Raw genomic sequence first — 15,831 nt, 5'->3', positions numbered from 1 at the left:
TGAAGACACCTGATGGAAAACAATTGTTTAGTGTTTTGTTTTGTGGGTTTGTTTGGGGTTTTTTTTAGCAGTGGATGCAACACAAAAAATTAAATCTCTTTTTCTAGATTTTCATTTCAGCCTTAAAACAAAATTCCTTTCCAAATAAACTTTTATACAGTCTACCATAGCATGGGTAGCACAAAGCGAGCCCCATGGTGGGCTGTCTTGGTGCCTGCAGGGAAGCAGAAAGGGATGCTCACACAGCTGCTGAGGGGGTGGATGTAGGGTTGCAGGGCCAGGGCAGCACCTATCACAGCTACTGTCTTGGTGCATGAGAGCTGTGGCCAGGCTGGATGTGGGTGACATGTCCAAAGGGTTGGCGTTCCTGGTGCTGTGAGCCAACAGCTGTGGATGAAGCATCTCCCACTTTCTCTCATGCCCTGCAGGGTGCTAAGAGGGCTGGGAAAGCACCCAGCATGTAGAGAAGGATCCAGCTATGCTACAGGCATTAAAGTTACTGTTAACCCCATGGGCACATTTAAAGCAAATGAAAGGGTACAAGAATCCAAAGTTCTTCTCAAAGGGAAAAACTAAAGTGATGGACTTAACAATCTCCTTCACAGACAGCAGAGCATCACTGAGTAGGTGACTGTTGGGTTATCAAAATGAAAGGGCAAGTAAGGAAGATGACAGACGACCTGGGGAATAAGTTGGAGGAAGAGAATGTAGAGAGCAAAAAGAGCCCTTCCGTGTTTGTTTTGAAGATAAGGTGTATGTGGTGGAAGGTAACACACTGGTAGGTATAGTACCTGGTACCTGAGAGAGGGTGCTCAGGGCTTGTCAGTTTTGTTTTCCTGAGGCAGATTCCATGCCCCTGCTGCAAGGTGGATTTCAGCAACCAGTGCTCAGTTTGCATGGAGACATCCTCCTCAGTGGCAGGCAGAGCTGTTTGGTGCTAGCACTGCAGATAAAGAACTGTTACATGAAGGGTCAGCTGCAGTCTTGATGGTAAAAGCTCCAGACTGGAGTTAGTTCTTCATGAATCCTGGGAGAGGTGATGTGAGAATGCTCCTTTGCCAGCAGTAGCTCAGCAGCATCCTCCTTTCAGCAACGCTGCTGTATTCTTGTGTCATATCAATCACCAAACTCTCATTTCCAAAAATTACCTCGAGCAGTTTTGAGGAAGGGCTTCAGTCACCAGCCTTTGTTCTCAATAAGCTTGGGTGTGCTGATGAACAAACACCAAAGTCAAACTTGTTAACAAAGAACTCTTTCTCTTTGCTGTGCAGGAGATTTTTGGCTACAAAACCCAAGGCTGCCAAAAGGCCTTGTGCATTGCTGGATACATCTTATCCTGTGGGGCTCTGCTGCTGCTGTTTTACTGGAAGCCAGAGTGGTATGTTTGGGCAAACTGCATCCGCTGCAGCCTGGAAGAAGCAGATGTTGTCCTGCTCAGAACAACAGTAGGTGAACCCTCCAAGCTCATTGTTACTTGCAGGATCTATTGTTCTCACAGATACAGCAGCCTGTCTCTGCATGATGTAGCAGGTTGATAACTTTCCACTTTTTGACAGGGATGAGTCAAGCTTCAGAGCACCAACCATTTCTATTTTCAGAGTTTGAAATACTGCATAAAAGACGATGTTTACAGTAACAAGAGTGCAGCTGCTCTGTGTGAAGGCTGGGCACTGAGCAGGCTTCAGGCATCGCTGCTGCTCATCTGCAGGCTCCAGCAGCTGCCCTCTGCCCATAACAAGTTCCATAAAACAGCTCTGCCTCTTCTCCTCCTTTATGTGCATGGGGTGCAGCCAACTGGCTTCAGCAGAGGGGTCATCTTCAGAAGTTATGGCTGTTAGTAGCCCCTCTGTTTTAAAGTTATTGGAGAATGCTGAGGAGATGGGTTTTAGAGAGCTAGATTTTAGACATTACTTACATTCTAAGACTCCATGACTGTAAATTAAAACCCAGTGACACTTAATGCTCAACATGGCAATGATATTGCTAAAATAAATGCTTTCAAACCACTAAATGAGTAATCTATTGCTTATTGTAACTAGTTACATTAGACTAAAATGGTTAGAGGACAATTCAGTCTGACATGTCCATCTGTAGCAGTAGGGCTATGGAAGTACTCCAAGTAACACAGCTTTATAGGAGTTTTGTAGTGCAAAACACCTAGTGCTGAGGACTCAATGTCCACACCAGAAGTATTTCAGGAGGCTTTTACTTCCAACTAGCTCTAATCTGACCCCATAGGCTAAATATCCATCCAGTAACTGTTGAAGCACATCTTCTGGTTTCGTTTCATCTTCTCTGAAATTGCTCTGCAGCGTGAATCAAAGCAAATGGAGATAATTGTGAGATTGCCTTCGAAATGCTTTACTGATTAGCATTAAAACACTGATACCAACGTCCCTGTTACTATGGGCTCACATTTGCTATGATTGCGAGGATGCCACAGTACTGTAGTTCTCTGGGAGTCTCACATATCACAGAATCACAGAATGTCAGGGATTGGAAGGGACCTCGAAAGATCATCTAGTCCAATCCCCCTGCCAGAGCAGGAACACCTAGATGAGATTACACAGGAAGATTACACAGATAAGATTACACATATACTTCCCAGAGTCAGGAAACATTATCACAGGCAACATTTTGGATTTGTCACTGAACTGTGCTCGCTTTCTCTAGGATGAGTTTCAGAGATACACCTGGAAAAAGGTGACTTGGATTGATTTGTCTACAGTGGCATTACCTGCTGGTAGTGATTCAGATGATCCTCTTGTAGCTGACAAAGACTCTGTCATAAACAGAGCTGTCGTGAAGCCACAGTTAAAGGTAAGTCATCTATAAAATGGAGATGAAAGATGGCAGGGAGATGGTGGGTGAAAATAGGAGTCAAGGCACCTGGAGGCTCCCAAGGGTGTGCTCTGTCAGCATCTTCCTGCAAATCCTGTTTACATGAGCTCAAGTTTTCCCCTAAAACATGGGGAAGGATTTCTGTAACAGTGAGGTGGTTTTCACTTGAATGGCAAAAATAATTTTTGCTATCTGGTCTTGCAGGTGAGATGTATCCAGGTGCAGAAAATCCGCTACATTTGGGACTTTTCTGTAAAAGAGTTCAAGAAGGTTGGGTGAGTGTCAACAGCTTATTACAAAACCCTCTGTGGTAGGGGACTCCCTTGTCTGAACTTCCTCCTGTTATCCTAGATCATTAGAAGACAGCAACACATGTCACAGCATACACCACAAGTTTGGAGCTGGCCTGACAAGGGAAGAACAGAAGATCAGGTACAGTCTACATATGAGTAGGCGTATGAGCTAATTATGACAGTGTGACCTATTAATTCTTCCTTTCAAATTCAAGTGAGCTTCTTGCTACCTACCTTAGTAGTAACAGAGTACAAACTTGTGTGCAAGTTGGAAAGGTGAAAAATTGTTATCCTTCACTATTTATTGAGCTTTTTCTCTTCTGAGTGATGTCAGGGTAAGTCTGGAGAAAACAGCACTGGTTCCAGCTGGGCTTAAGGGCACAGCAAGGCATGACTAGCTTCCTTTGCCATCAATTTATTAAAAGCCCTCCAGAAAGATCATCATAGGGTTTAGTAGCAAACTGATGATCTTTTCAGCAAGGAAACAGTACAATTCTGCCTCTATGTAAAGTCCTCTCAGATACAGTAGCTTCCTGACAGATTTATTTGTCGTGCTTAGCCATATGTTGCCCCTCAGGACTTAAATTTTTAGATAAGTGTTAATGGTATTTGGGTGCACAGCTTTCCCCATAAAGTCTTGCCCTGCATGACTAAGCTATAACAGGGGGAACTCTTCTTTACCTTCCCACAGGCAGCTGGTGTGTGGACCTAATGCCATTGAAGTTGAAATTCGTCCTATTTGGAAGTTACTTTTAAAAGAGGTCAGTAAGTCAGACAAGCACTTGGTGGGTCAGGTAGGAAGTTTTTTGAAGGTCTCACCTGGACGCTCTGGGATGAGGCGATTGGTGCTTCATAGGCATAAGCTATGGAGGGAAGTTGATGGACCTCCTTTTTGGCTGTTAGTACACCTTCTTGGCAAAAGGTTGCAGGGAAGAATGTGAAGCTAAAAGGATGCTTGGTGCTGCATATTTATAACAACTAAATTTTTCCCTTATGTTGACTGTGTTCCTTCTTGAAGAGCAGTAGTATGGAAGACTGATGTCCTCCTCCTCTGCTGTAGGCCCTTATTCCTGACTGAACGTGTCCTATGAGCTGGGACATCTTGCCTCGTGGCTGAGCGATGATATGCACCTGAAGTGGTCATGCTTTTTGCAACTGCTAGGATTGACCACAGCCACATCAGTGACCGTGTCCTTTCATGTAGGCTCTTGGTAATGATCTTCAGTGAAATTTTATTGGCACAACTAAGGCACACTTGCTCCTCTTTAATAGCTTTGTTTCAGTCATCCAAAGGTAGTACAAGGCATTAGAGAAATGCTGTGCTGGGCTTGTTTGAGGCCTCAACAGCAGTGTAAATCATGAGTATGCTTTAGAATGGAGGGAAAAGTTTTCAAAATTCCTATTTAGAATTGCTTTATTTACCTAGTAAGTTCTTCTCCTATGACATAGACACAAGACAATTTTCTTCCTGCATAAATAAGGGCACAGTGCAAGACTGTTCTTCCTCTACAGAGGACAGAGCAAACACATCTTGTGGATAAGGGGAGAGACATTTATGGCTGGTTACTTGCTGAGTTTGCGTATAAAAATGCTGGACATATATTTTTGCCAACTTGTAAGCAGAGGCTTTGCCTACAGGATACTGTCATGTCATCTGCGTTGGCTTTAGGGGACTATGGATGTTGCATGAATACCTTTAAAATGGTAAAGAGTTATGAGTAATGGGACTTCAAGCTACTATGTGTCTGAACTTTAAGTGGAGTTCGTTTGAAACCTTACAAAATACATTAAAAGCTCCAGGGCTCCTGAAATTGGTTGGATATGATGATACCAACCTTCCAGTGCCCTCTGGAGATGGTTTTGAAGAGAACTCCAGTGTAGAACTCTAAAAAAATTTATTTAATTTGAACTTTGCACTTCCATCCAAGGCTGAAGCTTCATGTTTGAAATATTAATGGTTGTGCCTGGAGGCAGACTGGTCCTCATAAGCTTATGGTATTTCAGTCCAGATACAGCTTCAGTGTCCGAAGGCTGGCACCCTGATTTAGTGCCTGTCTCTTTGTCCTAGTGAATGTCAAAGAAAGTATTAAATTTTCATTGAGGGACCAAATTTTTCAAATGAATAATTCATTTCAATTCCAATCTTTATGCAGAAAGCTCTTTCAGTGGCTATTTTAGTTAAACCAGTTCTACAGAGAAGTCTGTCACTCCTTCAGACAAGCCAAGTGGTGGGCAAATCTCTGAAAAACTTCATGTAATTATTTTGTTGTTAGTTACACACCACAATAACTAAAATTATATTCTCAGACTTCAGTGGGGCTTGTGGTCTGTTTTAACATAGCACATTAAAGTGAGTGATGACTGGTATTGTAAAGCTGACACAATGTGGAGTAGCTAAGAGTATGAAAGTATGAGGAAACCAAGCCTTCATTTTAGCTGTAGTTGGACTGATTACTGATGCCTCCACAGACCATTAGTTCTTCTTTACCATTTTCCTTTTTCCAAATAAACATCACATTCACAGTGAGTTTCTTAAATCACAAAGTATTAAAGATTTTTACGGTAACTCAGTCTTTCACCTGCCCTCGCCCCCGCCGTTTGAGTAGTGTCTCCAGTGTAGCAATTACTTAGAATCAGAAATGTTAAGGTCACCTTTGTTAGATGGTAACAATGGGAAACCAACTGACTTAAAGTCCCTCAAGTCTGACTTTAAGTTGCCAAGATAGTTGCTGTTGCATAGTAACTGGTTAGCAACAGCTTTTAATTACAAACACACGAACTAGTGTAAGCTGGAAAGTTCAGAGCTGGAGGTTATTAATGCTCTAAAACATTAATGAAAGAATGCTGCCTTGGGATGGTGAAACAGCCCTTTAAATTGGTGTTTAAGACTCCTGGATGCTGTAATGAAGTGTTCTCACCTTGTCCCACACTTGATCTCTCCTGACGCATTATGACTGTCCCTGACGTGTGTTATGTTTGCGTTTGCAGATTTTAAACCCTTTCTACGTGTTCCAAGCCTTCACCCTCACACTGTGGCTGAGCCAGGGCTATATTGAATATTCAGTGGCCATCATAGTCCTGTCGATCATTTCTGTTGGCTTAACTGTATACGACCTCAGACAGGTGAGTCTGCCCCGCAGCCTGCCAGCTCCCCATCCTGCACTCTTCTAGCAATTTCATCTCTTGTAGACACAAGTAGCTATTTATATGCTCTTTATGGTTATTTTTTATTGCTATGTGTTCTGCTGTATTACTACAGATTTATTGCTATAGAAGAGTTAAAAGGGTCATACCTAGGGGTCTTGAAGTCTGATACCCGGGGTTTGTAAGGAAGGTGGTCTATATCCGTGAGTCTGTAATTTCAGGAGGACTCACTTCTCTTAGGGTTTGCTAAATAACAGGTCTAAACAGCAAAAAGAAACACGACTTTTTATTTCTCAAATTTATTAAGCACTTCTATCATGGATACAGCTGCTTAGAAGAATTTTCTAATAGTCCTGGCTCATTCACTGTTTGACCTAAAGCACTCTCCTGTGATAAACCTGAAACCTTCAGTCTCTATGGCAAAGCCAAGCTGAGCTAAGTCTTATGCAGTGTTTGCCTGCTATTGAGTATCCTTGTGCAGCCAAGTGATGTTGCTGGTGCTTCTTGCTGGAATTGCAGAACACTGTTGTTGGGAATTTGGAAAATATGTCCTTGATTTCTGAACACACTTTAAATACACAGGGAAGGCAAAAATCACATGGAGAAATTATAGAATAGGGGAAAAAAATAAACTGTGTGAGTGAAACTACAGATGGGAAACAGTGATAGGAACAGGAGTCTGGCAGGCAACATGTTAAGTCTCTTGGGTCTGAATATTAGGTATCACATTCCTCTGTATTGTTAAGATTTAAAAGCAAAAATGAACTGGGGATTCCTAAGTCCTCGTAAATGTTTTGTTAATCTTCAGGAAAAATAAAAAGGTTAGAGGACAGCACTGAGAATTACAGTTCCTGCAGACAGCGAGATGTGATCAGAGGTGATGGCAGTAGTGAAGGGACAGCAGCTCTGGGGTGTACTGACGTGACTGTCATGCTCATGTGCTGCTTCAGAGCCAGGCCTGGCTCACACTGCCTCCAAATTCACTGCTAAAATCATTGCTTTTGCACTGAGTTACTGGGGAAGGGCAAGATTCAGCCCTTTGAAAGGTTCCTTGAGAAGGTGGTATAGCAAACTTCGCTGTGAGTGCTGCCCAGGAGGAGGCAATAATTCATCCTTCTAGGAGCTGGCTTTTCTTTGAATCAACTCTGCTTTTCCCTGGGTGGGTGGAGACACGCAGCACGTTCCCTGTGTAGGTCCCAGGCCCCTGGACTTGTGGGACTTTGTACAGTACGAGCTCACCTGACGTGGCGCTCCTGGGCATGCTTTGCCCTGCCACGGGTGCGCTTTATCACTGCCTCACACCCATCTCACCGAGGGCTTTGTGAATAGCTGGGGCTTTTGCCAGTGCAGGTGTGTTGACTGTGCATCATGTTTCTGTATCTCTGACTAAGATCTGCAGGATGATTAGCACTCCCATGTTGAACGAGCACTCGCATCCCTTGGAGAGCACCTTTGTACTTAAAGTGTTGGTGTCCATCCTGGTATTGCAGAGCACAGATACGGTCCACTGAGCTTTCCTTGGCAAGGCTGGTTTTATTGTGTGACTGATCATTTTGTCAGGGAGAATTACAATGTTTAGGGATATTTTTCAAACTGACTTGACATCTTCACACGAAAAATGCTAATGAAGAAATCCACACTCAGCGATTAGTTTTTTGCAATTGCAACTTTTAAATCAAGATAAGGCATTCTCACTAATGGCCTTGCAATGACAGTTGACTTCATCATTATCTCAGGATTATGTAATTGTCTGAATTAGGTTACAAAACTGGCAAAGCACAGACACTGAGTTAAATTAGAATTTCTGATTTTCTTCTTGCAATAGCAGTTTTGTAACGATAGCTTTTACAACTTGGTTGTCCTGTGAATAGCCTCCTAGCAAGGATAAAATTGTTGAGCACAAGGAAACTGTCCTGGTTTCGACTGGGATAGGGCTAACTTTCTCCTCTCATTAGCTAGAATAGCACTGTGTTTTTTGATTCTGTATGGGATTTGGTATGAGAAGAACGATGATAATATACTGATGTTTTTAGTTGTTGCAGGGAAATCAAAGACCTTCCAAGTTCCTGTGTTTTGTTAGTCTGTAGGAGTAGAACAATCTGGGGGGAGAGTTACAAATTCAAATTTGCATTTGGATATGCCAGTGGGATATTCCATATCATATAATGTCATGTTTAGTATATAGTTGAGGGTTGACCAGAATGGACTCTTGCTCTCTTCTGGGATTGCAGTTTTGGGATTTTTCACTCCTCTGGGATTGCTATCCGGGAACAGGTTGGGCGTTGGTCGGCAGGTGGGGAGCAATTGCACTGTGCATCACTTGTTTGTATATTCTATTATTATCATTATTATTGTCATTATTATTTTAATTACTATTTTATTTCAATTATTATATTGTTCTTATCTCAACCTATGAGTCTTTTTACCTTTACCCCTCCAATTCTCTCTCCTGTTCCCTGGGGCAGGGGGAGAGTGAGTAAGCAGCTGTGTGGTGTTTGGCTGCTGGTCAGGTTAAACCACGACACCTTCTACTAAGGGACTGCAGATAGCAATGTTGCAGCTAAAGAGGTTTCTTCTGGCACAAAACAGGAACAGCCCCTTGAAGGTCAAGGGAAATACAGCGGCATGAATCGGAAGCAAACAGAAAATTAGGTCCATCTTCCCACAGCAGCTTGTTCTAGGTTAACTTGATGAATTCACACCCTGACTTCTAACAAGCAATGTGAAACCTCCCCTGGGTAACTCAGCAGAGTTCAGTTTCTGTGATGTTAGCATGATGACTGAATTGTAACCTACTGCTTCACTTCAGTATTGGTGTTTCAACACTGCAATTGCTTTCCCATCAACAGCAGTCTACCAAGCTGCACAACCTTGTGGAGGAGCATAACAAAGTCCAGGTTACAGTCTGCACGAAGAGCGAAGGTGAGTCATCTGCGTCTCATTTTCCTCACCAGCCTGTATAATTAACTGATGTGTTGAAATGGATCTGGAATTGCACAGCTCCTGTTGATTTCTGCTGCTGAAATGTGAAGGGCGAGCTGCAGGGAGAACAGGGCAGAGGGAGGTGAGGCAGGCAGGGCAGTGAGGAGTGTGGGCACAGCTTATGCAGTGCGGTAATGATGCATCTGTATCATTATCATCTGTATCATTATCATCTGTAATGATACAGGTGAACCTAGTAATTTGTGTTAAGAGTCAAGAACAACTTGGAAAATTTAATTTCACAAACAAACAACTAGGTAACAACTCTGGCCTTCTGAGACCTGCTTCCCCACTCTGCTATAGGCTACTTGCACAATCTTGTTAAGTAGCTTGTGAGCGATTTTCAAGGAGTCTAGATATATGGCTCTCACTGAGATATGTGCTCACTTTCCTGCATCTCAGTTCCTTGCCCATAAAATAGGGGTTATAGCTATTTTTGCCACCTAAAGATGTTGAGGTGGGCAATTGCTAGGGTGGTGGGAGATGTAAAGGCCTTGGACAGGTTTTATTGGTCAGTGTTTTATGGACACTAAGCAAATTAAACTGAAGACACCCCTTTGGAGAGAGATGTTTAGACAAGGGCAAATCTTTGTCCTGTTACTTTTCAGCCAGTATTACTTCTAAGAAGCACTGGCCTTAAATCGTGTAGTGTAGAAGTTTAGTAATGTTGTGTGTGCCTTGAGACTTTTTTAATTGCTCAGAACTTGTGTGCAAGTAAAGTTCATTTTTATATTGTCCTACAGGTTGCAAAGAGCTGCAGTCTTGTTACTTAGTCCCTGGAGACATGTTTCTCTTAGACGGAAAAAATCTCTCTCTCCCCTGTGATGCTGTCCTGATTGATGGAAGCTGCATTGTGAATGAAGGGATGCTCACAGGTGCAGTCTTGGAGTTTGAAATGCTAAGCCCTGCGAAGGTTCTCTGTCAGGGAGATGTCTCTACCTGTTTTGACAGCAAATTGTTCACTATTTATTAGAATAGCTTGCAGCAGGAAGTGGAAAAACTGTGGCTTGAATAATTCACAGTTGTCTTGGACTTTTGAACACTGCCATTGTATTATCCACATTAAAAATAAGTAGGATTAATGTACTGTCAGGAGTAGAAAGTGAAAATACTCCAATACACTGAATATGTATTTTTTTAGTTTCTGGATTCTGATCTCACAGCAGTTCTATTCAGGCAGGCAATATATGAGCACAGAGGTCAGTGTTATAAATAAGCAACAAACAATTACAAGACGTGAACTTGGTTCGGGGGCAAAATTTGACCCAAGATCCTTGATACAAAATCCTCAGAGGAACCATCTGATATACTGAGACTAAAACTATAATGGCTGTCACCATAAATCCACATGTGTTAGTATACAAGTAACCTAATTAGTCAGGGAAGCTTGAGCACCTAAAGGGTGCTGTCTCTTTCTAGTAGGCACTTTCTGATATGCAGAGTTCCACAGACTCTCCTTTAAGTGAAGCTGTGCACTGTTGTTCTTAGGTGAAAGCATTCCGGTTACTAAAACCCCCTTGCCCCTCGCGGAGAGTTCAATGCCTTGGAAAACCCACAGCATGGAAGACTACCGGAGACACGTCCTCTTCTGTGGGACAGAAGTCATACAGACGAAGCCGACGGGCAGAGGGCCAGCGAGAGCTGTTGTGCTGCAAACTGGTATTTCTTTTATCATCTGCTAATGAGGGAAAGTGGCAGCCCCAGAGGCTGGTAGGAGAGATGGTTTCCCTTGGTGGTTCAAGTCCAGCACAGGTCTGCTGTCCCTAAGAAATGCTTGTTGCCATCTGATGGCTAAGGCTTGTGCAAAGTTACCTGTTTTTGAACAGCACCAACACAGTACGATGCCACTATGTCATGTACTCAATGTATGGCACATGTCTTTGTGCAGGGTTCAACACGGCTAAAGGTGACCTGGTGAGATCCATCCTCTACCCCAAGCCAGTGAACTTCAAACTCTACAGAGATGCATTCAAGTTCATCGTAGGCCTTTCTGTCATTGGTGTGTTTGGACTCATCTACACTGTGTGTGTGTTTGTGTCCCACAAGGTAAGGACGAGGGGTGCCTCTGCACTGCCTGCACCAGCTCTGAGCCCTCAGTCACTCAGGATCCTTGGAATATTGTTTGCTTCTGTAATTCAGTTTTAAGATGCCAGAAATGGGGAGGGGAGATGGACAGAACAAAGCAGAATAAATCTATCATCCCCAGGGGCAGAGCTCAGGGTGTGTTCCTCCGGGCAGGAGGGCTGGACCCCCAAGGAGTGGTGGTAGCAGGCAGGAAGGCTGTTCCCACCCCACTGCCCCTGTTGCTCTTTCTGTTTGCAGAAGCCGGTGGCAGATGTGGTGGCTATGGCCCTCCTCCTCCTCACCGTGGCTGTGCCTCCTGCCATCCCCGCTGCCTTGACAACAGGCACTGTTTATGCCCAAAGGAGGCTGAAGAAAAAGAAGATTTTCTGCATCAGCCCACAGAGGATTAATATCTGCGGGCAGATCAACCTTGTTTGCTTTGACAAAGTAAGGTACTTCCTGGGGTACTGAAAGATGCTGGGGGCTTTCATGGGATATAGGAACATGGGATTTTTATTTTTTTTTTTCTTCCCACCCCATCTACCCTGATCTCACCCCAGGATAAAATCCTCTACAGGTGCTGGTGCAGCAGGGTCACACTACAGGCAGGAGGCTTTCCTTGCCTTGCCTGGGAGCTGGGGAAGGACCTCTGGGGATGTACAGGGGAAGGTGTGGGCAATAGCAGGGTAACTAGGTATTTATTTAAATTTAGACAGGCACGCTGACAGAAGATGGACTGGACCTGTGGGGCATCATCCCATCTGAGGGAAGCCGGTAAGGAAGGATTTCATGTAGCGAGGGCTAATCTCCAGTGTGAATGTACTGCCCAAATGTCTAGTTAGGAGGGAGGGAGTTGTGTAGGATAAGGAGAGACAGCAAATAGTATGTGGCAAGAGACGGTGGGATGTGTTTGGGGAGGAATAATGCAATGGGTGTCCCTACTCCCTGCTGGGCTTCTTCCTTCCAAGGAGGGCATATGGGCACCACTCTGACAGGCATAGCCATAAAGGTCGTTGCTAATTCAAGACAAACAGAAGTCAGCAGCAGCATGAGTGCTTTCAATTACCGTGAGGGAATATGGAGAATATGCGCAGAGCTTTTCAATTATGTCATTTGCAGCATAGTCCAATAAATATTCTTAATCTAGTCAATAAACCTTTCATCATTTAAATGTTAGGATAATGCTCCTTCTGTTGAAATTAAGTGTTGCTGACTTTGGTGCCTGTTGAATCTCACCTACCTTCTGTAAATGCTATGAAAAATCTGTGAGACCACAGATCAGACCTGCAAAGCTCAGGTGTCCTTAGGGACTGCCTCAAACCCATGGCAGGTTCCATCTCAATTCCAAGCCCCAAGACCACTGAAATCCTCAAGAAATAACCACTATACAAACATTAAACTTAACTGTATCCAGAATTATACTACTTAATTCATATTACTATAATACAGTAACACACTTCAGCTCTGCAGTTCCTGTTATGCTAAACTCAAAATATTAATCTTTTGCAGTGGCCAGGACAAATCACACACCCATATCTACTCCCAGGTTTTCATTAGCAGTTGTTAATATATCAGATACTTCAACACCACAGAGATAATAATGCTGAAATGAATGAAAAGATTAATTCACTGAGAGAGGAGAAAAATCACATTCCAAATACTTCCTCAAAGGACAGAGAGTAAATTACTATCTGATGCAAATTAATGAGAAGAAATTAATAAGTGTCAACCAATAAAATACTCTTCCAGTGGGACCAAATCACAGGCACATAATACAATCTCTTCTTGGCGCTCCTCCAGTGCATCAGGGAGGCCACACTGCATAGGTACATGTTGAAGAGGTTTAGAGCCCACCAAAAGACAGACAGCTCACGGCAGTGCCAGGGTGATTTCCACCAAGGTAGCCTTGCAGGTAGTGTCTGCTCATATATGGGTCCAGTTTTGGTCTGCTGCTTATATCAGAATAAATTAATGTAATAAAAGAAATCCTCTGTAAGCTATCAAAATGTAAAGCTCTCTTTGCAGACATGTCCAGTCTGCACCCAGCTGGGAACCAGTGCTGGTGGCTTGCCAAAACGCAAGGAGGAGCTAGTGCTGTCTGCATTGATCTCATTAGCCTATTTGCATAATTGCTCTTTCTTAAATGTTCACATTTTTAAACATATTAAGACTAGCCGTCAGCTAAGCTGAATAGTGCAAGGCAATGACAGTAAGGGAATTTCATTCGACTTACAAAATATCCTATTGTACATTTAATAAGACGTAAATGTTGTTTGGTTTTATGTGATGTTTAGCAGTTTCATGGTGTCTCTCAAGTATTAATTAATTAATAAGCCAATTATGACCAGGCTGCGAACAAGGTATAATTTGCTGGAAACAGAACAGACTTTGATGGCCCAAAGGGACAACAGGTCTTGGATTCATTGTTCCTTTTAATGTTGCTGTGAGCTGTCACGCTGCTCACTTCCAAATTTATTTCACTGTGCCTGTGTTAGTGACAAGGGATGCTAGTGGTGATCAAAAGTAAATACAACCTATCTAAATTTCTCCTTAACATACCAGTTTAAATGGTAATGGGCTGTGCTGTAGTCTAAGAGAGTCAGCCAGACAGTTTCTTAGAGGGGAACGTGTGTGTGAGAAGAGAGGACTGGGAAATAACTCCCATGATGTAATTATAGAGCCTTCACCCAGCCCTGCCTCGCACGTGTATCATCTGTACTGTGGTGCCAAGGAGGGAATAAACCTCAAGGCTGTTCACAGAAAGAAATTGCAGCATGAATCTTTGGCAGCGTGCCTCAGTATAACTCAGTAGGAGTCAACCAACTTTTACCCATTTTTAAAACCAAAGTGTGAGGGACAAGCATCTGGTGTCCGTGGCTATGCAGATGTAAAATCTATAGCTGGAAGTGAAGGTCAGGCTCCCTGTGGCTCTCCCACATGTCTCCAGGGGTGCTGAGAGCAGCCTGATGGTGCTTATCCAGCCCGGTGGCTGCACAGCACCAGCCCAAGTGGATGCACCCCCTTCCCATACTGCAGCTTCACAAATCTTCTCCTAGGGCACACAGCCAAAATTTGAGATCCCTGCTGCAAGTTGTTTCTTCTCTGATGGTGTCTTCTCTGCTTTGTCTAATACCAAACAGCAATTGCCAAGCAGGACTCCTGTGCCAGCTCCTCTGAGTGTTTTACCATCTTGGTTACTTCACATCAAGCTGAACTCGTGCCAATTAATTATTGGGTACTTTTTGGCCACCTGAATGCATCTGACCTGTTAATCAGAAGGATGGGTAGGACAACGTGTTGCTTGCAGTTGTTAGGCTCAGCTCCACTGAATGCAGCACAGCAGCACTTCCATGCACTAGCTGAGGACTTGTGTCCCTACATCCCTCTTACAAGCAGTCCCACTAACCTTCTGCTTTTAATCAGGTTTCAGAAAATCCATAAGTTCCCATCCAGCACTCCTCTGCCCTGGGGACCTGTGTGTGGAGCCATGGTGAGCTGTCATTCTCTGGTTGTTTTGGATAAGAAGATTCGGGGAGATCCATTGGACCTGAAAATGTTTGAGGGCACACACTGGGTAGGTAATGTGACTCGCATCCTCTGCACAGATCCAAAGCACAGACACTCCCACCCCAGCCCATGGGGTCTACTCACAAGTCAAACTCAACTACATGCCTGTAGGGGAAACTCCCTTGCAGTCCTGGCCGTAACAGCTGGAAAGTGCTCTGTTAGTTTCACTAACCTCATGAGATTTGCAGCACTGTGGCTGCTTGATAGTTCAGCAGTAATTTTCCTTGGGGCTGCCTGCATTTGCTCTCTTAATTTGATTTGGAGACACTGGAGTGTAAGGAAGCAGAAGGGGAGCCTGGTTGCTGCTTGCTGGAAGCAGATGATTGGACCACGCTGTGGTGCAGAGTGCAAGTCAACCAAGGAAAGGCACAGGCAGGTTTTTATGCTTTTATGCTGAAGGCTGGTATCTCTGATTAGCAAAGGGACATCCCTATGAAGTAACGGAGGCTGAAGCCTCCAGCTGAGTGAACAACAAGTCTCAGAGTGACCTGGGGAGGTGGTGAGAGATTGAGCCTCCTGGCTCATCTGCAGGAATGGAGAGTTGCTCGGGCAGGAGCAGGGTGGGAAGAGAAGGAAAGAGGCTGCTTTTCTCCCTGCCATGTCTGAGTCTGGAAGGGTTCTGGGTCTCTGCAGTTAACTGCATTATCATCTTTTCTCCTTCAGCCTTTTGCTCAAGAGAGATTAATCAGTAAGTAAACCAGATGGCAGCTCCTTCAGCAGCACTGCGGGAAGGCATTAGGCTGGTGCTGGCTCCTGTGGAAGAGCAGGCAGTAACAGAGCCACAGGACAGCAGAAAGGGACTATGAGGGTGGATGAGCCTCAGCAGCATGTAAAGTAACAGAGCTGGAGGGCTAAAAGCATCCTACACTGAAAACTACCACACTGTTTCTGCACAGAACATCACTGAGAGTCTTTTAAACGCAAGAGACTGGAAGATAAA

The 15,831-nt window shown here is 43.9% G+C and overlaps 1 protein-coding gene across 1 annotated transcript in view; it reads left to right on the top strand.

The window, feature by feature from the left end:
- Nucleotides 1–15,831, top strand: part of LOC104520850 (probable cation-transporting ATPase 13A5) — a gene marked incomplete at its 3' end in the record, with an annotated part of 26,392 nt that overhangs the window by 3,660 nt on the left and 6,901 nt on the right. The window contains exons 2-14 of the mRNA XM_010162657.1: nucleotides 1,272–1,445; nucleotides 2,674–2,820; nucleotides 3,046–3,116; nucleotides 3,193–3,273; nucleotides 3,826–3,895; nucleotides 6,123–6,257; nucleotides 9,128–9,200; nucleotides 10,004–10,135; nucleotides 10,749–10,919; nucleotides 11,149–11,306; nucleotides 11,583–11,771; nucleotides 12,037–12,098; nucleotides 14,748–14,898. Of these exons, the coding sequence (XP_010160959.1) occupies nucleotides 1,272–1,445; nucleotides 2,674–2,820; nucleotides 3,046–3,116; nucleotides 3,193–3,273; nucleotides 3,826–3,895; nucleotides 6,123–6,257; nucleotides 9,128–9,200; nucleotides 10,004–10,135; nucleotides 10,749–10,919; nucleotides 11,149–11,306; nucleotides 11,583–11,771; nucleotides 12,037–12,098; nucleotides 14,748–14,898 (1,614 nt within the window). The remainder of the gene's footprint in view (nucleotides 1–1,271; nucleotides 1,446–2,673; nucleotides 2,821–3,045; nucleotides 3,117–3,192; nucleotides 3,274–3,825; nucleotides 3,896–6,122; nucleotides 6,258–9,127; nucleotides 9,201–10,003; nucleotides 10,136–10,748; nucleotides 10,920–11,148; nucleotides 11,307–11,582; nucleotides 11,772–12,036; nucleotides 12,099–14,747; nucleotides 14,899–15,831) is intronic.

This window comes from Antrostomus carolinensis, unplaced genomic scaffold (genome assembly GCF_000700745.2).
Source record: "Antrostomus carolinensis isolate BGI_N321 unplaced genomic scaffold, ASM70074v2 scaffold13732, whole genome shotgun sequence".
Lineage (NCBI taxonomy): Eukaryota > Metazoa > Chordata > Aves > Caprimulgiformes > Caprimulgidae > Antrostomus > Antrostomus carolinensis.
The sequence above is the reverse complement of the archived record's forward strand: the minus strand, read 5'-3'. Positions and strand labels throughout refer to the sequence as shown.